Source organism: Sturnus vulgaris, chromosome W (genome assembly GCF_052056855.1).
Source record: "Sturnus vulgaris isolate bStuVul1 chromosome W, bStuVul1.hap1, whole genome shotgun sequence".
Lineage (NCBI taxonomy): Eukaryota > Metazoa > Chordata > Aves > Passeriformes > Sturnidae > Sturnus > Sturnus vulgaris.
Window position 1 is genome coordinate 18,647,110 of NC_142282.1, and position 25,536 is coordinate 18,672,645.

Sequence of the window (25,536 nt, forward strand, 5' to 3'; positions counted from 1 at the left end):
CTGCTGCAGAGTGCAACCCTCATCTGGTCTCTACCACCATGCTTTCAACAACTTCAAAACACTGCCTAATAAGGTCCTATAATTCCCTGGAGACCTCAAGCTGCTGGATAGGCTTGCACAGCCAACAGCTAGTTGGGGTGACCATTGAGACTGCACTGTAAGACTGTGTTAGAAGAGCAGGCAGCAGTCCAACAACTAGTAGGATGTGCTGCCTTCCTCATGTACCCTTCTGCTTGAACTGCTGCACAATCTCTTGCACCATTCTTCTCAAGCACTGTTTCCTACAGCACCACACCCTGGTCACTGGCACTTCCTAGGGGCGAGTTACATGTGGATTCCTGTGGTTTGAACTGGCTGCACCAACAGCGGGGACCACCCAACTGTCTCATGCTCCTCTTATGAGACTTGTTGATTGCTGGCCAGTCCCTACACACACACAGCCCAAGGATATTGGGGGCCCAAAAAACTCCTCAAACACCCTCCAGGACTTCATAAGCATCACACTCTTCTCAGCACACAGCAAATACTACTGCTGCCGCTACTGCCATTGCTGCTGCTGTCATTGGCTTCCTGTGGTTCGAACTGGCTGGGGAACAGCCACCATCACCCAAACAAATGGAGCTCCAAACTGAAATCAAACATGAAAAGGAAATACACAGAATGTGGAAGCAGGGGCAGACTACTTGAGACAAACACAAAGATATTGCCCGTACATATATCAAGGAAGCTCTGAAGATTGTCTGGTGCACACCCTCCCACTCCCCCTGCCCAGCTCAAAGGGAGTAGAAGAATATCTCCACTAGTTTTATACATTTTTGGGCAATAGTGGATGCTCTGTGAATCTTAAAGATTCCTTACTGAAAGGCACTGAAGGATCCATTTGCCATCCAGACAAAAAAAACCCAGAGGCCACTGATGTGTTAGAAATCAACAGAGACGCCCCTGTGAAATGCCACAAGGGAATTAGGTTGTGATCCTCTAAAAAGCTGATAAGGTCAATAGGCCCACTAAAGTGCCTCTGAAGCAATGCATGCAGCGTGAGTAACAGACAGGAAAAGATGGAAGCCTCTGTGCACCTGGAAAGCTATGATTTAATTGCTACCACTGAGATTTGGTAGGACAAATCGCATGACTAGAGCACTGTGATCAATGGCTATAAACTGTTCACAAAGCACAGGCAAGGAAGAAGGGGTGGAGGAGTTGCCCTCTATGGAAAAAAATTGATTGACTGGAGAGAGCTGTCTTTGAAAACAAGTGCTGAATGGGTTGAGACCGTTTGGGTAAAAATAAGGGGAAAGCCATCAAAGGAAACCTCGTGGTTGGTGTTTGCTACAGGCTGCCCAATCAAGGTGAGGATATCAATAAAGCATTTTTACTTCAACTGCAGGAAGACTCATGCTCACAGGCTCTGATCCTCCTGGAGGACTTCAACCACCCTGACACCAGCAATCTCTCTTCTCACAACCTGAACCTCAAGGTCTGTATCCAAGACGGGGGAAAGCAGTCCCTCCCATCATAGGAGAAGATCAGATTTGTGACCACCTAAGAAACCTGAGCATACATAAATCCATGGGACCACACAAGATGAATGCCAGAGTCCTGAGGGAATTTGCTGATGTGGTTGCTAAGCCATTCTCCATTGTATTTGAGAAGTTATGGCAGTCAGACCACATCCCTGATGACTGGAACAAAGGAAACATTGTGCTCATTTAAAAAAAATGTTAAAAGAACCACTCTGAGAACTACTAACCAGTAGACCTCACCTCTGTGTCCAGTAAGATCATGGAACAGATCCTCCTGGAAGAGATATTGAGGCATACGGATAACAGGGAGGAGATTAGCACAGCCATCATGGCTTCACTAAAGGCAAGTTGTGCATGATCATTTTAGTGGTCTTCTACAATGGAGCGACTGCATCAGTGGAAAAGGAAAGAGCTACAGATGTAATCTACCTGAACTTCTGTAAGGCCTTGTGTGTTTAGACACTTCCCAGGAAGAAGGGCTTCAGCACACTAAGTGGTTGCTCTGGAAGACAAACATAAATGCCCACCATTCTTCTGCCTTCTTTTAGCTTTTATATTTAAACTTACATTATATGGTATGGGATATTGTGGTTACTGCGCTAGAAAAAAAGAGAGAGAGAGCAAGGACAGCAACACACATGGACCTCTTTAGGGAAAAAAGGCCAACTTTATTGAACGGACAACCCGTATTTACAGCATGTTACGTGGAGCTAAGACAGGACAGTAGCTCATTGGACAATTGGGAAAAACATCCATGAGACTGTACCTCAGGATGTGTCCCAGGGGAAAAACACCAGGTGTTTTTATTATGAATTCCATTCTATTTTTCACCATATTATCATCTTGGGAGACTTCCTCCCTAACTGAAGCCACAATCAGCTTATCAGTCTGGGAATGGATCTGAGAAGCAGAAGTCCAGGCCCGAGAAAGAATTCTCAAGCTGTAATTTCCTAGCTCTCTAAATGTGTGTGTCCACAGGATATCCCTTTGGTTAATTTGGGTCAGCTGGCCTGGTTGTGTCCCCTCCCAGGATCTCGTCCACTCCCAGCCCCTTGATGGGGGGGGAGGATGTTGGGGAGACAGCACTGATGCTGTGCCAGCACTGCTCAGCAGTAACCAAAACACTGGTGTGTTATCAACACCTTTCTAGCTGCCAATGCAAAGCTCAGCACTAGGAGGGCTGCTATGGGAAAATGAATTCCAGCTCAGCCAGACCCAATACACGTTTGACCACCTTTAGAGTAAAAAAAAATAAATTTATTTCTTAGAAGCTATGCTAAGGCACATGGAGGATAGGGAGGTGATTCAGGACAATCAGCATGGCTTCTCCAAGAGCAAGTACTGCCTGACCAACCTAGTGGCCTTCTATGATGGAGTGACTCTATCAGTGGACAAGGGAAGAGCTACAGATGTCATTTATTTGGACTTCTGTAATGATGCCTTTTTGCTGGCCCTAAAATTATGAGCCAGATACAGGGTGATAAAAAGGGGTTACCTTTATAAGGATCCTTTGGTGCACAATTCGCCAGGTGGAAAACACCGAAGATGCACAAACAGTATAACGCATATACAATTTTTATAGGTTTTGCAAATTAGCATATCTGACAAGAATCCCGAATTAGAAGCATAATTGGTGAGGCAATTCCCCCCCAGCTCAACCCTATTTTGAATTCCCCCTCCTCTAGATAGGGACTAAAGTCTGTTTATGAAAATGTGTCTTGAAGAGCTGGTTTCAACCTTGGTTCCCTGGAAGAACCAAGATAGGAAAGGGGCCTTGGATCCCCAGCTTGGAGCCTCTGGAATGTGTTTTGTATTTTTGCCTATCAGTCTAGGGAAAAAAATACTGGAGCTAACTACAAATACAATAATAGGCTACAAATATATGTGTAAACAATACAGAGAATATATTCAAAAACAAAAGGCAAAGAATCAATTTGGCATTAATAAAGCCTTTAACATGGTCCCCCATATCCTTCTCTCTAAATTTGAGAGATGGATTCAGTGGGTGGATTGTTAGGTGGATAAGGAATTGTTTGGACAGTTGTATCCAAAAGGTAGTGATCAATGGCTCAGAGTCCTGATGGACATCAGTGACAAGTGATATCACTCAGGGGTCCATATTGGGACCAGTGTTATTTACTATCTTCTTCATCAATGACATAGACAAAGGGATTGAGTACACCCTCAGCAGAATTGCAGACGACATCAAGATGAGTGGTGGAGTTGACACACCTGAAGAATGGGATGCCATGCAGAGGAACCTGGACAAGCTTGAGAACCAGGCCCATGAGAACCTCATAAGATTTAACAAGACCAAGTGCTGGTGCTGCACCTGGGTCCAGGCGAATCCTGGTGTTAATATAGACTGGGGGATAAACTGATCAAGAGCAGCCCTGCTGAGAAGGATTTGAGGATGCTGGTGGACGAGAGACTGGACATGAGCTGGCAATGTGTGTTTGCAGCCCAGAAAGTCAACTGTGTCCTTGGGCTGCATCAAAAGCAGTGTGGCCAGAAAGTCGAGGGAGGTGCCCCTTTACTCCACTCTGGTGAGATTGTTTTGGATCGAGTGAGAGCTTTAGACAAGCCCTGCTTTAGGCTCAGATTTTTGGCAGCAGCTCTACTTAAGTGACCCTTACCTAAATCACTCTGGCTAGCAAGTTCTTCAGAATGGTCGATTAGGTCTATTGTAAAATGAGTTATTTATTGAATAGATATGAGGTAACAGACAAAAGGCCTTAAACAGAGTTACTTACTACACAGTATAAACTAAAAGAACTACTAGTAGATTGCATAAAACAGTGCATGACATAAAGGTACCTATATTATAGCTAGCAAAGAAATACTATAGATTAGGAGTCAATGTAACTTACTACAGAATTGACAATAGTGTACACAGAGTCCGTTCACTCAGCTGCCAGGAGACTAACCCAAAACTCACGGTAGGAGAAAATAGTAGGAGATGGGACTCCGCGGTGGTGGCGAATTCTTCCCACAGCGACTGCAGCCTGTCTCCCCTCAGATCCCGAGAGCGAGAGAGAGCTCCGAGCTGAGCCCAGCCCCTCACCCCCAGCCAAAATCTCGTGGTATCTCTGCCCTTCCCAAAAGAAAAGCCCCTGGCTAAGGGGCTGCAGTCAGCTGCACTTCTCTTAAGTACCGATCATTAATATCTCTTAGCAACAAATGGGAGAAAACTCCCTGAGAGAAAAAGAAAAAAAAAAAAAAAAGAAAAAGTCCTAACCTCCAACAAAGATTAGATGGTTAATGAGGCACAAATGTTTAATAGTTGGAAAGAATTGTGTAAAATTGCTGCTGTTGTTCCTTTGACTTTTCTACTCCCTTCACAAATTCTTTCACAAATTGTAGTTCTATTTTAGTTTTTCCACCTTTTTCATAATAACACTGTACATATTGCTGCCCAATTTAAAATTTCACTCAGTTGAACAAACTGAATGTCTTAAAATACAAATGAGCTCAGAATTTCAAGCTTCACCCAGAGAATTTCAGTGAATTTGAAATCAAAGCAAAGCATTTATAGGACTCTTGTATATAGGACCCTCTTGGCTGACATTTTTGTCATGTTTACAGTTTTGTAATGTACACAGTTGTTGTGGTTTAACCCCAGCCAGCAACTAAGCACCACACAGCTGTTCATTCACTCCTCCCTCCCTGCAGTGGGATGGGGAAGAGAATTGAGAAAAATGATTTGACAGTTGGACTAGACAATTTTTGAGGTTGTCGGTTGGACTTGATGATCTTAAAGGTCTTTTTCAACCTTGATGATTCTATAATTCAGTGATTCTACCAATAGTAAACCTCATGGGTTGAGATCAAGAAAGTTTACTAAGATAAAAAAAGAAGAGAAAAAAATAGAACAAAACAAATTATGCAAAATGCAATGGCTCACCACTTGCTGACTGATGTCCAGTCCATCCCTGTGCTGTGATTCCAGCCCCCTGGCGAACTTCTCCCAGTTTATATGCTGGGCATAACATCATAAAATGTTAAGAGTTGGGAGGGGCCTTAAAGATCATCTGGTCCCAAGTCCCCTGCCATGGGCAGGGATACCACCCACTACATCAGGTTGCTCAAGGCCTTATCCACCCTGGTCTTGAACACTGCTGGGGTTGGGGCATCTACAACCTCCCTGGGCAATCTGTTCCAGTGCCTCACCACCTTCATAGTAAAGAATTTCTTTCTTATGCCTAACCTAAATTTCCCCTCTTTCAATTTGTACCCATTTCTCCTTGTCCTATCACTACAGTTCCTGATGAAGAGTCCCTCTCCAGCTTCCCTGTAGGTCCCTTCAGATACTGGAAGGTTACTATGAGGTCTTCATGCAACCTTCTCCAGGCTGAATAGCCCCAACTGTCTCAGCTGTGTAGGGGAGATGCTCCAGTCCTCTTATCAACTTCATTACCTTCCTCTGGACTTGTTCCAACAGTTCCATATCCTTCTTATGGTGGGGGCACCAGAACTGTATTCAGTACTCCACATTGGGGTCTCACAAGAGATGAGTAGAGGGGGAGAATCACCTCCTTCAACCTGCTGCCAGTTCTCCTTTTGATGCAGCCCAGGATGTGGTTGGCTTCCTGGGCTGTGAGCTCACACGTGGAATATCCTTTTTTGTCAATTTGGGTCAGCTGTCCTGGCTGTGCCCCCTCCTAGCTTCTTGTGCACCCCCAGGCTTCTTGCTGGCTGGATGTGAGAAGCTGAAAAGTCCTTGACTTAGTATAAGCACTACACAGCAACAACTAAAACATCAGTGTGTTATCAACATTATTCTCATCCTAAATTAAAAAACACAGCACTGTACCAACTTCTAGGAAGAAAATTACTTCTATTTCAGCTGAAAGCAGTATACAAAATAAATGTCATATAAATAAAAATCCAGCTTTGATTGGAGGATTTTAAAAATTACAACAGTTTTAAAAATTACTGTATGATATATTAATACTTGAATGAGATCTTCCTCTCATATCTTCAATTCTTGTAATACTTTTCTCCATCCATCTTCAGATGGGGCTAAAACCATTTTCTGTTAAGTTTAATGAATACTTATTTTAACAGTGAGTCCAAGTTAATTACTCAGTACTTTGACATATGAAATGTTATTTTATGTAGATGTGGGGTTTTTTTGCCAATACTGTTAAGTTTGGTTATAGCAACTGTACACTCTTTTCTACAATGATGTTTTTCCTCACTTAAACAATTCAAATAAATAACTACTACTTCTTTTATTTTCTTTTCCTGAAGTCGAACAACTTATCCTTACACGGAAACCCAGATGTATAGCCAAAACACTGGGGGAAATTACTTCGAAGGAAGTTCTGCACAGGCAACTACAGTGGTCTCCTCTCATAGTATGGTGGGCACCGGAGGGATTCAGATGGGTGTTGCAGGAGGACAGCTCATTAGCAACTCAGGAGGGACCTATCTGATTGGCAATTCAATGGAAAATTCTGGTCATTCAGTGACTCATACAACACGGGCCTCCCCAGCTACAGTAAGTACTTCAGAATTATGTTAAATCTTTGGGGATATTTCTTAATCACTATGATGTTCTGGCATGCTGACATGTTTCTGTAGCAAAAAGCATATTATGTTGGCGGAATCAATAATACAAGGGTTTGTCTTGCAAATATTTACATTTAGTTTAACTCTGTACATGTAAATAGTATAGTGCTGTCATGGTTTAATCCCATCTGGCAACTAAGCACCACACAGACACTCACTCTCACCCAGCGGGATGGGGGAGAGAATCAGAAGAATAAAAAGGAGAAAACTTATGGGTTGACATAAAAACAGTTTAATAATTTTAAAATGGAAAAAATAGTGATAAAACTGATAGTAATAAAAAATTATAAGGAAAAAAAATAACAAAGAGAATGCAAATAAAATCCAAGAAAGACAAGTGATGCAAATGAAAGCAATTGCTCACCAACCGACTGAGCCAGTCCAGCTGCCTAGTCAGTCCCCAAACAGTGGCCCCCCCCGCCAATGTCTCCCCTAGTTTTATTGCTGAGTGTGACACCATATGGTATGGAATATCCCTTTGGTCAGTTAGGGTTAGCTGTCCCAGCTATGTTCCCTCCCGACTTCTGGTCTAGCCCCAGCCTATTCACTGGTGGGGCAGCGTGAGAAGCAGAAAAGGCCTTGACTCTGTGTAAGCCATTCTCAGCAATAACTAAAACATCCCTGTGTTATCCACACTGTTTTCAGCACAAATCCAAAACACAGCCCCATACCAGCTACTGTGAAGAAAATTAACTCTATCCCAGCTAAAACCAGTGCAGTTCACTGGGGATGCTTGCATGCATAAGAATGTGGATGAGACTGAAAATCTTGCTACAACCTCCTTTCAGGTAGTTGTAGAGAGTGATAAGGTCTCCCCTGAGCCTCCTCTTCTCCAGGCTAAACAACCCCAGCTCCTTCAGCCCTGCTCCTCTTATGACTAACTCTCCAGACCCTTCACCAGCTTCCTTGTCCTTCTCTGCACCTCAATGTCTTTTCTGTAGTGAGGAGCTCAAAACCGAACACAGTGTGGGCAGGGATATCTTACACTAGATCAGATTGCTCAAAGACCTGATCAACCTGACTTTGAGCACTTCCAGGTATAGGGCATCCACAACTTTTCTGTGCAACCTGTTTCAGTGTCTCACCACCCTCATTGTAAACAGTTTCTTATGTCTAATCAAAACCTACCCGCATTCAGTGTTCAATCCTTGTCCCTTGTCCTACTGCTACAGGCCCTACTAGAAAGTTTGTCCCTGTCTTTCTTATAAGCCCTCTAAGTATTGAAAGACTCCCTAGAGCCTTCTCTTCTCCAGGCTGAACATCCCCAACTCTCTGAGTCTTTTCTCATAGGAAAGGTGTTCCAGCTCTCTAATCATCTTTGCGTCCCTCCTCTGGAACCACTCTAACAAGTCTTGCTTGTGCTGGGGACCTCAGAGCTGAATGCAGTACTCTACGCGGGGTCTCACAGGAGCAAAGTAGGGAAGGAGAATCACCTCATTTGACCTGCTGGCCATGTTTCTTTTCATTCAACCCAGGATGTGATTGTCTTTCTGTGCTGCAAGTGCACATTGCCAGCTCATGGCCAATTCTTTGTCCACCAGTGCATCCCCAAATCCTTCTCCACAGATCTGCCCTCAGTCTGTTCATTCCCCAGTCTGTATTGATACCGGGGATTGCTCTGACCCAGGTGCAGTACTTTGCACTTGGCCTTGGGGAACTTCATGAGATTTGCATGGGCCCACTCCTCAAGCCTATCAAGGTCCCTCTGGATGCTACATAGCAAACCAACTGAATCACTCAGTTTGGTATCATCTGGAATCTTGCTGAGGGTTCACTCAATCCCACTGTGTGTTACGTTGATGAAGATATTAAACAGTATTGGTCCCAGTATGAACCCCACAGGGACACCACTAGTCACTGATCTCCATTTGGATATGGAGCCATTGACTGTAACTCTTCAGACGAGGCCATCAAGACAGTTTCTTATCTATCTAACAGTCCGTTGATCAAACCCATATCTCTCCAATTTAACAGTGGCCAGAATGTTTTGGGGGATAATTTCAAAGGCTCTACAGAAGTCCAGAGAGATGACATCCATAGCTCTTCCCTTTTCCACTGATGCAGTCACTCCATTGTAGAAGACCACTAGATTAGTCAGACATGGTTTGCCTTGGGTGAAATCATGTTGACTGTGTTTCGTTTATTGTACGTAAGGACTCAGACTGGAAAAGGGTTTGTTTGTTCAGTGGAACAATGCGACAGGAACTGTCAGTGAAAAGAGCATAGCGTGTTTTATTTGCTGGTAGTTGGTTGTATGGTGGGTTTTTGTTAGTACGTGCTACTTGTTTTTGGTTTTTTTTTTTTTGTTTGGTATTTTTTTTTTGTTAGTGAGATTAAAGTTTTTATTTTTGGGCCAGTTTGTAATTATTTTTAAAATTTTAGGGTGATTTAATTTTTTAATATGGGCATGCTGTGTGATGAGGGTAATTTATTTTTTTTATGTGGCACTGGTTGTGTGGTGGGTAGAGGGAACTTTTGTTTGAAACATTTACTTTAGTATTGGTAGTTGGGGTGCTAGGAGGAGTTGTGTTTTCGTGTTAATTACTTTTGAGATAGCTTGAACGTTTTTATAGGCAGTTAAGATTTTTTTTTTTTTGTGGGAGTGTAGATGGCTTTGGACTTTTTGTAACTTTGACTTTAAAATTTTAGTGGTTGGTTTTGAGTTTTATTAGGTATTTTTTTGCCAAAGGCTTTAGGACAGACCATGGTTTTTGGTGGTAGAGTAGAGCACATTTTTTATTTTTAGTTTTATTTTGACTGGGCTAAGGGCTACTGTATGAGAGATTTTTTTGTTTAATTTGGGTGAAGGCTTGTTGATGCTTAGGGCTTTAGTGGAAATTGGGGTTTTTTTACAGGTGATTAAGTAAAGAGGGCTTATAATTTGGCTGTATGTAGGAATGTGCATTTTTTAAAAACTTATGGCATTTAAGAAAGTTTGTGGGGTTTTTTTTTTTTTTTGGTTGATGGAGACATTGCAGTGATTTTGTTGATGACTTAAGTGGGGATTTGGTGCCATCTGTCTTGCTACTTTATTTTTAGGAATTGGATTTTTTGGGCAGGTTTTTTGACTTTGTTTTTTGGTTTTTTTTTATGGTAAAACTAGCTTTTAGGAGAATTTGGATGATTTTTTCTAAAATACTTTTGCTGTCTTTTTTTTACACAATGATATTATTGATATATTGTAAATGTTTTGGAGTTTTACTTTTTTTTAGTGTAGCTTGGATTAGTTTATGGTAGATGGTGGGACTGTGTTTTTACTTTTGGAGTAGTTGGTTCCAGGTGTACTGCACTCTTTTTCAGGTGAAAGTAAACTAAAGTTTGCACTTTGTTGTTAGAGGAATGGGGAAAAATGCATTGGCAATGTCAGTGCTGCCGTATTATTTTGCTGTCTTGGATTCTAGCTTGTATTGGAGTTTTAGCATGTTTGGCACTGCAGCGCTCAGTGGTGGAGTTATTTAATGCACAATAGTTTGCAGTTAATTTTTATTTTTTGTTAGACTTGTGTACAGGTTAGATGGGGTTGTTGAAGGGTGAATGTGTTTTGTTGACTACTTTTTGGATTTTTAGCTTACGGATTGTTTTGTGGATGGGGATTATGGTATTTTGATTTGTCCGGTACTGCCAGTGGTGCACTGTCGAGGTGGCAATTGGTATTTGTTGTTTTTTTATTTTCAGGAGTTTTATTACAGATGGATTTTTTGATAGTTTAGGTAAGGTGTTTAATTGCTTAATGCCCTCTGCCTCTACAGTAGCTATTTTAAAAGCTTATTTGAGTTTCTTTGGATTTTTGAAATACTTATTTTGGAGGAAGTTTATGTTTAAAATGTGTGGGGCTTTTGGGTTAGTTATAATAGGGTGGTTTTTTTACTTATTTTTAGTCAGACTCACTTTAGCTTTTACTAAAGTAAAATTTTGTGATTTCCTTGTTACACCAGCAATAGAAAAAGTTTCTGTTTCTACATGTTTTGATGGGATTAGTGTGCACTGTGAACTAGTGTTGATTAAGGTTTTATAATTTTGTGCTTCAGATGTGTTAGGCTAATGAATTTATACAGTTTAAAAAACACATTTTTTCCTAACTTTTACTTGGCTAGAGGCAGGGCCCCTCTAAGCTTGTTTTTTTTGGTTTTTTTTTTTTTTTGGCTATATGTTTTGGAGATTTTTTTAAGGGGATTGGACATATTATTATTATTATACTTGTTAGTTTGGCTACGGGCTACTGGAGCTGGGTTTTTTTTGGTGGAACTTCTTTTTTGCATTTCGTTGTTCTGCAATTTAAGTATCTGTTTTGTTAGAGCAACAGTAGATTTTTAAATTTTACTTTTTCATGTTTTTTTTCAGAATTACGTAGGAAAGACTACAGCTCAGTTTGTGAGAAGGGTTTTGTTTTTTTTTATTTGGGGAACATTTACGTTTGGGGCTAGAACTTTTGATCTATATAGCTGAGATTTGGAGAAGGTTTTTTAAATTTTTTTTTTTAGTTTTTTGTGGTTTTTTTTTTTTAATTTTTGTAGACGTATTTTTATAGCTGTGATTTTGTTATATGTTAGTCCATACATGGCATCTGCATATGCTCGGAGCTTTTTAGCTATATTAAGCACGGTCTTTTTTCTGTCATTTCGCTTTATTATTGCTAAAGCAGAAGCGTATTTTTGTGGCTCAAGTTGTACAAGTTTTTGCCACATCAGGGATGTACATGGTACTAAGTTTGGATTTTTAGTTGTTAGGTTATTTGAAAAAACAATTTCTGCCACTGTTATTTTTTTAAGCGTTGAATTTCTTGTTTTGTGGTTTTCTATTGGGTTTGCTGCATATAGAGATCGTCTGCACATAGATATCTTTGTGCCACACTTCCCAGGACCTGTGCTCAGAGACTTTGAGGATTATCCCCCCTCATCATTCCTTGATCAATAACTGGATCATGTGACACGGATCTTAAATGCTTTGCTTTAGTACCATTTAGGATTGTAGCTTTGTTTGCAGCATTTTAAAGATGAACTGGCTAACTAATTATAGATTTATTAGGTTGTCAGGTGTAATTCTTTTTTAGGTTACGAAGGATTTTTAAGGATAAGGACTTAATATTGGTTTTTGATCTTTTGTCAGTTGCTTTGACTTCTGATTTTGTATTGGAAGTTTGCTTTGAGGATCTTTCCCCTGGATTATTATTGTCTACTGGCCAATCAGTTTTGTTGGTGTGCTTCCTTCCTGCAGCAACTGCTAGTGGCTTAGGCTTACTGTCTGGTTTAGCTGCTGGCTTAGGTTTACTATTTGGTTTAGTTGCAACTTGAGTAACTGGGGTGTTGGCTGATTTATCTCTTTGCCCCCTGGCTTTTATTTGCTGCTTTACAGTATTTAGCAGTGTGTGATAATTATATGCTAGGGCCCAACTTATTGTAATGAGCTTTTTCTTAGAATTATCATGCCACTTTTTTTTAGATTTTTTTTTTTACTTTATTTGGGTTTTGAATTTGTTCATGTGAAAATTTCCAGGCTGAGGGATTAGAAAATTTTTTCAGGGTTCGACTTATTTTCTTTTATTTTCTATACTATTTAGAATTTTCTATGCCTGGGCCTACTCCTGGGTCAGGGGTCTCATTAGTTTCTTTGGACATCTTAGTTTTTATTCTAGAGAGGCTGCAGACTGTATAGAGGAAGCCTACTAAATGAAATACTAGGAGGGTGGTATTTTTGACATTCAGGGGAAACTGAATATTTTTTTAAAATGACTTAACAGATTCAAAGGAGAAAGAAAGGAAAGGCTGAAAAGCCTTATCTCTTGCTCCTTTTCTAACACATTGGGTGTAATTACTAATGAACCCTTAAAACACGCTATTGGAACTGGGATGCAGGGTAGGACGATGAAACTATAAACCATAAATACCTGGAACAAAGTTTAGTAGTTTTATAAACTTTTTATAAGTTATTATTATTAAGCTTAGTATAATAGTTATTTTAATTTGTGCTCTTCTAGTGTAAAAACTTCGTGTTAGGGATACTACTGGAGCTATTTCTGGATAAGAAAATAAGTCTAGAGACTAGAAAGGTATTAAAACTTCAAAAAAGCTTAGGGACCTGAGACACTGTCCTGGTTTTGGGCAAATTTGGGGGAAAACCTCCAGAAGGAGCCCCCAGACAGCAAACCCCACGACTCCTCCCCCCCCACCCCACCGGGTTCGGGAAGAATTTCCTCGGAGAAGAGTGGGAGAAAAAACCTGTTTATTTAACAAGCAAGACACTCCCCAGCACAGGGAAAAAAGACAACACCAGCTGACAAAAAAACTCTTTCACCGTTCTGAAGGGATGACAAACTCAGTCTCTCTGGCGAGTGGTCGCTCAGTTATCAGTCTATGGCGCTGGGGATGACTGCTGCAGGTGACAAAGTGTAGCCTCCCGGTGTTTCTTGGGGTTCCCAGGTCCCCGTCCGTTCAGATGGTATCCAGGAGAGGGAGGGGACGGGGTGGAAGAGAAAACAGTCCAGGGAAAAAGTTGGACTGCCTAGCTGAACTAACTAATAAGCAGAAAGCAAGGGCAAAGCGAAGGAAAGAAAAAGGCAGAAGCGAGCAAGCAGGCAAGCAAGCAGGCAAGCAAGCAAGCAAGCCGAGCTAAAACCTCTCCTAAACATAGACCATGGGGGAGGTGAGCCGGCTGATAACAAGACAAAACAAAGCTTCACTCTCAGACTCAGTCCTGGAAGCACAGGACATAATACCAAACATAATCAGGACACACGATTGGAGATAGAAACACCATAACATCACCCTAGGACAGACACATAAAGGCCTTCACTCTGAGAGACATTATGAATTTAAACAACATGGTTACTGACTGCTTTACCCTAATACAGAGTAAGTACAACTAAAAATGCAATTAGAACAGGGTTTTTTTTCACTTTCTCACCTCACATTGGGCGCCAATAAATATTTGTTTTGGTTTGGGGCAAATTTGGGAGGAAACTTCTGAATGGGGTCTCTCTAGGAAACAGATTTAAGCAGTCCCTCCTCCAATTGGTTCAGGGAAAAATATTTTCTTGGAGAAAAGTGGGGGAAAAAAGCTGTTTATTTAACAGGCAAAACACTTTCTAGCACAAAAATGAACAATACTAAACAGCAAAACCTTTCGCTGTTCTGAAGAGATGACAGATTTAGAAGAGTCCATTCTGTGGGTTGCAGCCCGGCTCACTCAGTTGTTATTAGTCCTTCGGCGCTGGGAAATGCCGCTGCCCCAGACAGGCTTGGTGGGCCACAGGTGTGGGCTCCCGCGCTCCCCTGGGTTTTTAGTTCAGAGCGGGTTCGAACAATTTCAAGAAAAAGGAGAAAAAACACAGTTTAGTGAACTTCTTTGCTTCAATTGGTTAGAAAAACTAACCAAAAAGCAAAGACAGCTCTCTCTTTCTGTCCACTGCAGACAACACAGTCCGAATGCAGGAATGCGGGGGAGCCAGTGCAGTCTCTGATAACAAACTCTGCACTTCTTCTCCTCCCCCTTCACTCCTGGAACCAGTCTTAAAGTTGCAGAATTTAATATTCAACATCAACAGAACAGACGACTTGGGGATACAGGGCATCATACAGTCACCCCAAGACATTGTGTCTCTAATCACCTCCTTGTTTTCCATGTTTTGACATATGCAGAATCACGGAATGGGTAAGTTGGAAGGGACCACTGGAGGTTGACTAGTCCAACCTCTCTGCTCAAGCAAGGGCCCTAGAATGCATTTTTTAGGATTGTATCCAGACAGTTCTTGACTATCTCCAGGGAAGGAGACTCCACAATCTCTCTGGGCAACCTGTTCCAATGCTCAGTCACCTGCAGAGTAAAGTTCTTCCTAATGTTCAGTTGGAACTTCTTATGTTCCAGTTTCTGCCTGTTGATTCATCTTATTGCTCGGCACCACCAAGGAGAACCTGGTCCCATCCTCTTGGCACCCTCCCTTTAGATACTTATATACATTGGCAAGATCCCCTCAGCTGTCTCTTCTCCAAGCTGAACAGGCCCAGTTTCCTGAGCATTTATTAATAAGTGAGTTGTTCCAGTCCTCTAATCATCTTTATAGCCCTCTACTGGACTTGGCCGAGGATCTCCATGTCTCTCTTATAGTGAGGAGCCCAGAACTGGACACAGCACTCCAGGTAAGGCCTCACCAGGGCTGAGTAGAGGAGCAGGATCACCCCCCTCCACCTGTTGGCAATGCTCTTCCCAATGCACCCCAGGATACCATTTGCCTTCTTGGCCACAAGGGCACTGGTGGCTCATGGACAGCTTGTTGTCCACCAGGACTCCCAGGTCCTTCTCCACAGAGCTGCTTTCCAGCAGGTCACCTCCAGTCTGTACTGGTGCCCGGGGTTATTCCTTACCAGATGCAAGACTGTGCACTTGACTTTGTTGAATTTCAGACAGTTCTTCTCTGCCCATCTGTCCAGTATGTTGAGATCCTTCTGAATGGCAGCATAGCACTCTGGAGTATCCACCACTCCTCACAGTTTTGTATGGTCAGCAAACCTGTGGTGAAGGCACTCTATCCCTTCATCCAAGTTACTGATGAATAAGCTAAATAATACTTGACTCAATACTTTTCAAGACAAGGCATTTCTTGATCTTACCAGGCTGGAGGTGAGGCTGACTGGTCGGTTGTTTCCAGAGTCCTCCTTTTTACCTTTTTTTAAATGGGTACAATGTTTCCCTTTTTCCTTTCACCAGGGTTGTTTCCTGACTGCCATGACAAATATAACACAGAATGACTTGGCAACTGTATCAACCAATTCCCTCAGGACCCTGGCATGCATCTTGTTGGGTCCCATGGACTTGTGTGCACTCAGGTTCCTCTGGTGGTCATGAAACGATCTTCTCCTATGATGGGAGTGACTTCTTGCCTCCAGTTACTGCTTTGAGGTTTGGGGCTTGAGATATGTGGAAAGAGAGATTTTCATCAAAAACTGAGGCAAAAAAATATGTTGAGCACCTAAGCCTTCTCCATGTCAGTTGTCACCATTTCTCCTGTGCTATTTATCAGACTGTAGAAGAGTACATTTTCTTTAATCTTTCTTTTCTGGCCAACATATCTGTAGAAGCCCATCTCATTCTTCTCATCCCTTTCCAAATTCAGTGCCAGCTGTGCCTTAACTTTCCTGATCCCATCCCTACACATTCGGGCAGCATTCCTATATTTTTTTCCATGTTCCCATGTCCCTGTTTCCACAGCCTGTGCATTTCCTTCTCGTACTTTAGGTTTGACCAGGAGGTCTTTATGAGGCCATTCTGGTTTCCTGCCTTCCTTGCTTGATCTCTTGCATGTGGGAATCAAGAGCTCTTGTGCTCTAAGAATAATGTCCTTGAAGAGCTGCCGACTCTATTCAACTTCTTTATTCCTGAGGGCAGTTTCCCAGGGAGTGCCATCCACTAATTCCTTAAACAACTGAAATTTTGCTCTCTTAAAATTCAAAGTCCTGACTCAACTCTTCACCTGGCCCATATCCCTCAAGATTGTGAATTCCATCATGGCAAGATCACTACAGCAAGGGCTGCCACCAGTCTTGAGAACTCTAATTAGTGCTTGACATCTGTAATGAATTTAAGGCTCTTGATATATAGGGTTCAACTCATACAAGCGATAGTCAATTGAAACCTAAACAGTTCAGCTTAAACTGTGACATCAAACACATGCTGCTTTAAATTTGCTAGAAGATTTAAATAAACCAGGTAAACTAGAGCAACACACGAGTTCAATTTTGCTTGTATTTTACCTGGTACATTTCACTTTTAATCCTAATTCTACCTGCACCATCATAATATTTTTTCGTCTTTGTATAGACAATTTAAGAGATCATAATAATATGTAGCTAGACCTGCTTCTTAATGTAATATTAATCAAATGTATTCAAATATTTTGAATTAATTTTGGATAATTTTCTCATGAAGACCAATGAACCAGGCTTGGGTTTTTTATAACCTCTGACACTTTTGCCATATCAAGATTTAGTTCTGTTTCACTGTTCACAATAAACAACTTCATTTTGTTTTATTCACTGTCACTAATCAAATAATTACATTTTTGTAATTAGTAAATTAGTCATAACTGATAAGATTTTACCTCTTCCTGGTAATTCTACTAATACAATGTAGCAATTTGAAATTATATCACATGTATCCTACTTGAATGATGAGTCTGGATGGGTTACTGACGGTTAATGTCAAAAGGTACATGGAAATAAAAACAAAGCCAATATGAATGAATTAATTATTTAACACTTCTGAATTAATCAATGAATACTTCTGGTACTAAATACAGTGTGCTAAGCATTCTCCTGATGGAAAAGAAAGCATGGCACCTTTCTAAAATAAACCATTTGATAATGGAGTGGGAGAAAAAGAATAACAACCACAAATATGGAGGACCAATAGTAATGTGAAATCCTGATAGTATAGTTTTGGAGGAAGTATAGTTCTTTTAAGAGAAAAAAAAATGTAAGCTTCCACAGCCTTATTTTAAGCTGGAGTAGTTGTGACTTGGAAAGTAGTTTGAAATAAGATTTTATTTATTCAAACAGACAACCTCTTTCTAGGTAAAGGAATTTTCTCCTTTTTTCCACACTCCTCTGGTAATTGGCAGAACAGTTTTTCTAGCAGAATTCATGCTAAAATGAACAAACTGCTTCAGATAAAAAAATCAGAGATACATGGATCTTTATGCTATACTGGAAAATTAAATCACCTGGTCTGACCTTTTAATCATACAGGCCTGACATTTTTATTCAATTCTTCTGAATACAGTGACTTGTTTGGTGAAAAAGGCATTCAGTCTAGGCTTACAAACACAAGAAGGTGAATAATCTGTTTAATCAGTCAGTCAAATGTTCAAGTACTATTGTTGTTAAAAATGTTGGTCAATTATGAATTAACTAGTGGGGTGGAAGTTTAGAGGATTTGGGGGGTCTTGTACTCTCATTAACCTCCGTCCCCCAAGACTCTGCCTCCTGATTCGTTCTGCTCCATATCTGTGAAGCATCATGGCTTGTTTCTATCCCTTCCCAGGAAAAGAGATAAGTTTCAGTGTTGCACAGTAGACAGAATTACATATATGTCCTACTCTGTCCCTGGAAGCCCCATACAGCCCCCACTGGATTTCCAGAAAATCCCCGTGAGACTAAGGTCAGACACACTTGTGCCATTTGCATTCTGGCCTTATATGCTTTATTGCTAATTTCTCTCTAGCTTTTAGCCATTAATTTTTGTTATGTTAAACTTTTTAAATTGCATTTAAAAATTAAATTTAAAAAGCTCTGTAGCACCTAGTATTTTGTTTCTAGTTTTGCTTCTTAATGTATTTATTCAGTAGATCACATACCTATATCAGCATGCTATATTTAATGTATTCATTACAAACAAATTATTTCTGAACTAACTTTTTGTGGTGGGTTGGCCTAGCCACAAGGTGCCCACCAAGCCACTCTCAATCCCACTCCTCAATAGTCTGTTTTGCCTCTGACCATAAGTGGTGAGTAATCTCCCTGTCTTTATTTCAACTCATAAGCTTTTTGTCATATTTTTTTCCCCTGTCCAGCTGAGGAAGAGTGTTAGAGCAGCTTGGTGGGCACCTGTAGGCCAGCCAATGTCAACACATCACACTTTCAAAGGCAAATCAGACTTGACTTGGTGAAATTATTTTAATTTATTGCCAATTAAACAGAGCAGGATAATGAGAAAGAAGAACAAATCTAAAAACATCTTCCACCCACCCCTCCCTTCCATCCAGGCTCAGCTTTGTTCCCAACTTTTCTACTTCCTCCCTCAGAGCAGCACAGGGAGACAGGGAATGGGAATTGCCATCAGTTCATAACACTTTGTTTCTGACTTTCCTTCCTCTTCATGTTCTTGTCCTACTCTAGCATGGGGTCCCACCCAGGGGAGATAGTCCTTCATGAACTTCTCCAATGTGGGCATTCCCACCGGCTGCAGTTCTTCACACTGCTCCAGTGTCTTTTTTTCCATGGAGTGAAGTCCCTAAGGAATGGACTGCTCTAGCATGGGTCCCTCACAGGGTCACAGGTCCTGCCAACAAACCTGCTCCAGCATGGGCTCCTCTCCACAGGCCACTATTCCTTTCAGGAGCTTCCTTTAGGGCTCATCTACCTTGTCCATTGTGGGGTCCTCCACAGGCTGCAGGAGGATATCTGCTCCACTGTTAACCTTCATGGGCTACAGGGAAATCTCAGTTCAGATGCCTGGAGTACTTGCTCCCCTCTTCCTTTACTGATCTTAGTGACTGCATAATTTTATTTCTCACATATTCTCACTTCTAGCTGCCATTGTGAAGGTTTTTTTACCCCTTCTTAAATATGTTTGCACAGAGGCTCTAGCAATATCACTGGCCCAGATTTGGCCAGTGGCAGGTCTGTCTTGGAGCTGTTTGGAACTATCTCTGATATGAGAACAGCTTCTAGTGTCTTCTCTCAGAAGCCATCCCTGCACTGCCAGGTCTACCAAAACCTTGCCACATAAACCCAATACATTCATATGGAAAACTATTCTCATTATTAAAAAATTGGCCAGAGGAACACAATGATGTTTTGTTTCTGAGGTATTCAAAATTTTATATTGGCTATGCCTCTGAATCCCTGAAGTGAATTTCTGTCTGTTCTTTTTCTTTTCTTCTGTAAAAATGTATAAAGTAGGTCAAACATGACTAGCCACTGCTATCATTACAGTTCAAATTTTAGTGGCATGGTGTTAGCACTTTTCTAGAGTATTGGGTTTCTGTGTGTCTGTTGTGGTTTAACCCCAGCCAGCAACCAAGCCCCATGCAGCCACTCGCTCACTCCCCCACCAGCAGGATCAGAAGGGTAAAAACTGGAGAACTCATGGATTGAGATAAAGACAGTTTAATAGGGAAAGGAAAAGCCACTCACACAAACAAAGCAAAATAAGGAATTAATTCACCACTTCCCATGGACAGTCAGGTGTTCTGCCATTTCCAGGAGAGCAGGGCCCTATCATGCATAACAGTGACTTGGGAAGACAAACAGCATCACTCCAAACATTCTTCCCCTTCCTCCTTCTTCCCCCCACTTTATATACTGTGCATGATGTCATGTGGTCTGGAATATCCCTTTGGTCAGTTTGGGTCACCTGTCCTGGCTGTGTCTCCTCCCAACTTCCCATGCATCCCCAGTCTCATTGACAGCTTGGCAGTATGAAAAGCAGAGAAGTCCTTGGCTTTGTGTAGCCCTGCTCAGCAATAACAAAAACATCTCTGTTATCCACCCTGTGTTCAGCTGTCGGGGTTTGACACTAGTTAAAACACCAGGCACCCACAAGAAACATAACGAAAGGCTCATGAGTTGAGATAGGGACCAGGAGAAAACAGTCTGAGGGCAAAACAGGCTCAAACTTAAAGGTATAAAGTAATTTTTTTATTAACAGAGTCAAAGGAGAATAATGAGGAGTAAAATCAGCCTTTAAAACACCTTTCTCTCCCTCCTTCTCACCAACAGCGCAGGGAGACGGCATAGGGGTGTTTGGTCATATCATCACTTGAGATCTTTCTTCAGTTCATTTAGGGAGAGGAGTCTCTCTCTTCTGCTATGCTGCGGGGTCTTTCTCATGGGGCACAGTTCTCCATGAACTTCTCCAGAGTGGTTTTAATTTCATGAGTAGCAGTCCCACCCAACCTGCTGTAACGTGAGTCCCTTCCACAGGCAAAATAGTCTTCCCAAAACTGCCATTGCATGAGTCAGTAGTCCATGGAGTGTAGTCTTTTAAGGATAAGCTGCTCTAGTGTGGAAGCAAGGGCCCTCTTTCTCTGTCTCTGGAAGCAAGACCCCCCTCTCTCTGTTTGGGTCTCCCACTGGATTACAGCTTTTTAGCATCCACCCTCTCCAGTGTGAGCACCTTTTCCCACAGACTGAGAGTGGATCTCTGCATTCCCCCCTGGACTTCATGGATTACAGGGAGACAGTTTGTTTTATTATAGTCCTCAACACGACTTGCAGAGAGAAATGTCGACTCCGACTCTTGGAGCACCTCCTCCCCCTCTTTCTTTCCACTGACCTTGGTGCCATCATGTTGTCTTTTTCCACATCTTCACTTCCTCCTTTCTCTGACTAGGTGGAAAAAACTGATGCTCATAAGTACCATTGCCAATAAATTCCACCAATTCAAAGATTTCTGCAGGATTTCGCAGCACTGAAAAGTTGATTTTGTCTAGATTCTGCTTTGGGGAATAGCTTGCCATGTTTCCACTGCCAGCCACGTGGCCTGGCTGACACTGCATGGGTGGTGCCAGCCACTGTGGCAACCAGCACCATTCAATGCCTCTCTTCATGCGGGGCACCGAAAACAAGAAGCCGACACCACCAGGATCGCCAACCCTCAGAAAAAGCTGTGCCTGCAGTGTTTGGAATTTTCTTCTTAAATATGTCATCACAGAGGCCTTACAAACCTCTCTAATTGGGCCAGCAGAATGTTCGTCTTTAGAGCCATCAGAGATTTGCTCTGTCGGGTATCGTGGAAGGTTCTAGCAGCTTCTCACAGAAGACAGGTTTGTGGTTCCCGCCCTCCCTCGCTACAAAAAAACAGGTTGTGCTAAACCAGCACATCGGCACAAATCCGAAACACAGCCCCATATCAGCCACTGGGAAGAAAATTGCCATACCTCAGGCAAAACCAGCACAATGTCCAATTAAATGGACAGTTTGTTCTAAAAGTGCCAATTAATCTCTTGCAAATTCTATCTTGCCATATTTTTTTCCAGAATTTTAAAAAATAATTATCTAAACTTTCTGCTTTGTTTCTCAATCCTAATTTCCTGATGGGACTAACTCTTGTGAAAGCATACAGCTCTTGGTATATGATTTTCATTTGAGTGGAGTGCGCCTGTTTTAGAAATTGTATGTAAGCTTGTCGAGGTTTTGGGGAGATTTTTGAGTCAGTACCATAACTGACAGATCAACCATACGGCAGCTTAGGGGTTGTCTTGGCTTGCAAAGAAGGATGTAACAAAAAGTATGTATTCTATCACCATCTGTTGAAACCAGGTGAGGCAGTGATCTTTATCTCTGGGGAAGATATCATTTGGTAATGGACCATCCATTAAAACCAGGTGGAGCAGTGTTCTTTATCTTTTCCACAACCCATCCTTTCTCCAGGGAGATATCTTCTGTTAATGGGCCATCGAGTCCCACTGCATGACTGATGAACTTACATCATCCCATTGGAAGATGCTCCAGCCAGGGGGAGGAGCCAAGCATTTCCTACCTAGATAAAAACTGAGATTTGGAGCATCAAGGCAGCCTTTTTCCACTAGATCCTAGAGGAAAACCAAACCTTTCCACATTATCACTGTTCCTTCGGAGGAAAACTGCACCCTTCTACAGGACCACTGCTTCAACTGAACCACATCTGTCACTCCAGAAGGACTGCAGCCACCATTTAATTGGACTGCTACCAACACCCTGACTAACAGTGTGTCAGGTTGTATTCTGACTCTGTCAGTGTTTTGGGTTTGTTTTTTTGTGATACTGTATTTCTATTTTAATTTTTCCTGTTATTCCTATTCCCATATCTTTGCTTGAAAGCCCCTTAATTTCAAAATTATAATAATTTGGAGGGAGGGGGTTTACATTTTCTGTTTCAAGAGAGGCTCCTGCCTTTCTTAGCAGACACCTTTCTTTCAAACCAAGACAGATTTTGGCGCCCAACATGGGGCACAAGGGCATCGAGAGAAAAAAGGAATAACAGTTCTTGAGTAACCTAAGTTTTGTGTGCTGTTTATTGAAAACTCATTAGGTGGCACCATGTAGTCTAGGTTACCCTGGTTCGGGTGGCACGTGGTGGTGGGTATATTTCTCCCATTTGCAGGCCCTTATCTAAACATGGGTCCTATAACTAAAGTTAATGTGGCTGCTATCCAATTTGCTTTATGGGTTAATAAGGTGAGGAATTAATGGATTTTTAACTTCCTCTGGAAGGCGGGTACATGGATTCAGGGCTATAACAAACTAACTATGTTTTTGGGGTTACTTTAATAATGGTACCTACTGTGAGGAAATTACACGAGGGGAAATTTTCTCCCAACCCTTCACCCAGTTTTTTGGGTCTACTCCACCAGTTTTCGAAGGGTTCAAATCTTCTCTAAATGTTAATGATATCATACAGTTGCTGGTGTTGCTGATAGGCCTGTTCTATCTAGCACTCAGAGATAAGGAGAGATTGACTTGGATAACCACTCTGATACCTATCCCAGGGAATAGGGATGCTGCCCCAGAGCCTGACCCTGCCCCACAGCCCACCTCAGAAATAAACCACCCAGATTGGCTAGGGGTTTAATTTTTCCTAGTAAAGGACTGTTATTCCTATTCCCATATCTTTGCCTGAAAGCCCCTTAATTTCAAAATTATAACGATTTAGAGGGAGAAGGTTTACATTTTCCATTTCAAGAGAAGCTCCTGCCTTTCTTACCAGACACCTTTCTTTCAAACCAAGATAGGGGTTTGGAATCTCAAGTGCATGAGAAAGGTGAGGTATATAGACTACTTTTTGATTTATATAAAGGGATTTAATTGATGAGAGAGTGGAACTGATAATTTGATCAGGCATTTGAAACATCCAATAAGGAACTAAAAATGGACACTGAATTGTCTTTTGAGAACTTCAGGAGAAGGGAGTGATTTGGGGTAAACACCAAAGATTTTGAATTTTTACCAAGTCATAGATGTTATATATGCTTCTACTCCATATGTTGGCCCCATGTGTTGTCTTCTGATCATAAGAAATATTTATATTCATCAGTCAATATGCATACCCTGTGCACATGCAGAGTACTGAAGATAACTGTGATGTGTTTATTTTATGAAATTTCATGAATGCTCATAGCATCTGAAATACCCCCACATAAACATCAGAAAACAAAATCATTAATGCCCCTATTAATTTCTCCCAGCTTTCCTATCTGATTAGGGACAGAAAATAAGTTCTCAGACTAATTAAACATTTAATCTAGGAAAGATGTGAATTTTGGAGGCCATTATTTTCTTGAACTTGTCAGTTTCCCCCTTATTTATTATAAATATATTAGTTACAGTATTCTGTTTTGGAAGGTAAACAGAAATAAAACAAGTGATACAGTAGCAGAGATCACAACTATATCTAAGTCTGTCTGTGAATTACCATAAATTTCAGTATTTTCATTATTTGACTGCTGTTCTTACTGAAGGGGACAACACTGTTCCAGTAATTCATTATTTTCTCTCTTGTTCTCCTTTGAATATGAGCTACTTCCTGCTATTTGTGCATCTAGTACAATATAAACACTTCTAAAGCTTTTCTGAGTTATTTTAAAGTTGGCATGTATAAAATATCAGATATATTTCATGATCTTTTTGTGTATATGTACAAAACTTTTTTTCACAAAAATTTAAAGCAATTTTTTTTTTTCTTCTGCTTCTGTCTTTCAATTGCTTTTTCATTCTCTTGAGCAAAATCCACTATAACCTAGTAAAAACTCTACTGCAATTGCTTAGTCTGTGAGAACGTTCAAGAGAATCTTTCACATTTTTCTGGGCATTGGACCTGTGAGTTGTCTTTAGATGGTCACTGATGCTTCATTTTCAAGTCTTTGCATCTAGGCAAGTTTGTCTGCCCAATTCAAGGCTCTGGCATGAGTACCTCTTCAGAGGACAGTAGCATTTCTATGAATGCTACTGTTTTGAAATATAAGTGGAAAGGGTGCTGGAGCTCTCATCCATTTATCATATAACACTTTAATATAGTGATGTGCGTGGACCTTGTTTTAGGATTGTCAATGAGAAAGTAAGAATTGTTACCAGGAAAAACTACAACAGCAAATACAGTTATTACTAGTCTCCAAGGCTTAATTAGCTGTGTTGAATTTAATTTTTTAAATACACATTTGATTAATTAATTTCTTCACAACTTCATTTGTATTTCACTTAGCTTAAAGCCTACAATGGTAATATTTTTGAAACAGATAAAGTTAAAATTTGCTAACTATATAACAGATAAAAATTAAAGGGAGCAGACGAAGTTAAAAATAGGTGCCTGTGTAGAGACATGGACTTCATTTGGACATGAGGCAGCAGATGTCTTAAACTTTAAGATATCATCAAAAGTAGTCTGTTTTACTGTCAGTGAAGAAGGGTTTAGAAAGGCAAACCAATATAGATAATGAATTAGAGGATATCCATGTTAATTTCAGTAACTTAGAGCTTACTTTTTTGAGGATTTTTTCCTTTATGTCCTGACCTCCTCAGAGCAACTTAAGTATTTTGTATCAAATATTTGAATCATGAAGAAAATTAGTTTCCCTTGCCATTGACTTTTAGGAAGGAAGTTTTTCAATGTGAATTGGGGATTTTTAATTGCTTTTCTATGTATATACTATAGAGACATCTGAGATGTTAATGTATATGTTCATCTGATAAAA

General features: G+C 41.0%; 1 protein-coding gene across 1 annotated transcript in view; it reads left to right on the top strand.

Moving 5' to 3' along the window:
• The window catches only part of LOC148220015 (transcription factor RFX3-like), a 233,390-nt gene that overhangs the window by 89,655 nt on the left and 118,199 nt on the right, over window positions 1-25,536 (top strand). Inside the window, exon 4 of the mRNA XM_088155476.1 lies at window positions 6,777-7,026. Coding sequence (XP_088011602.1) covers window positions 6,777-7,026 — 250 coding nt within the window. The remainder of the gene's footprint in view (window positions 1-6,776; window positions 7,027-25,536) is intronic.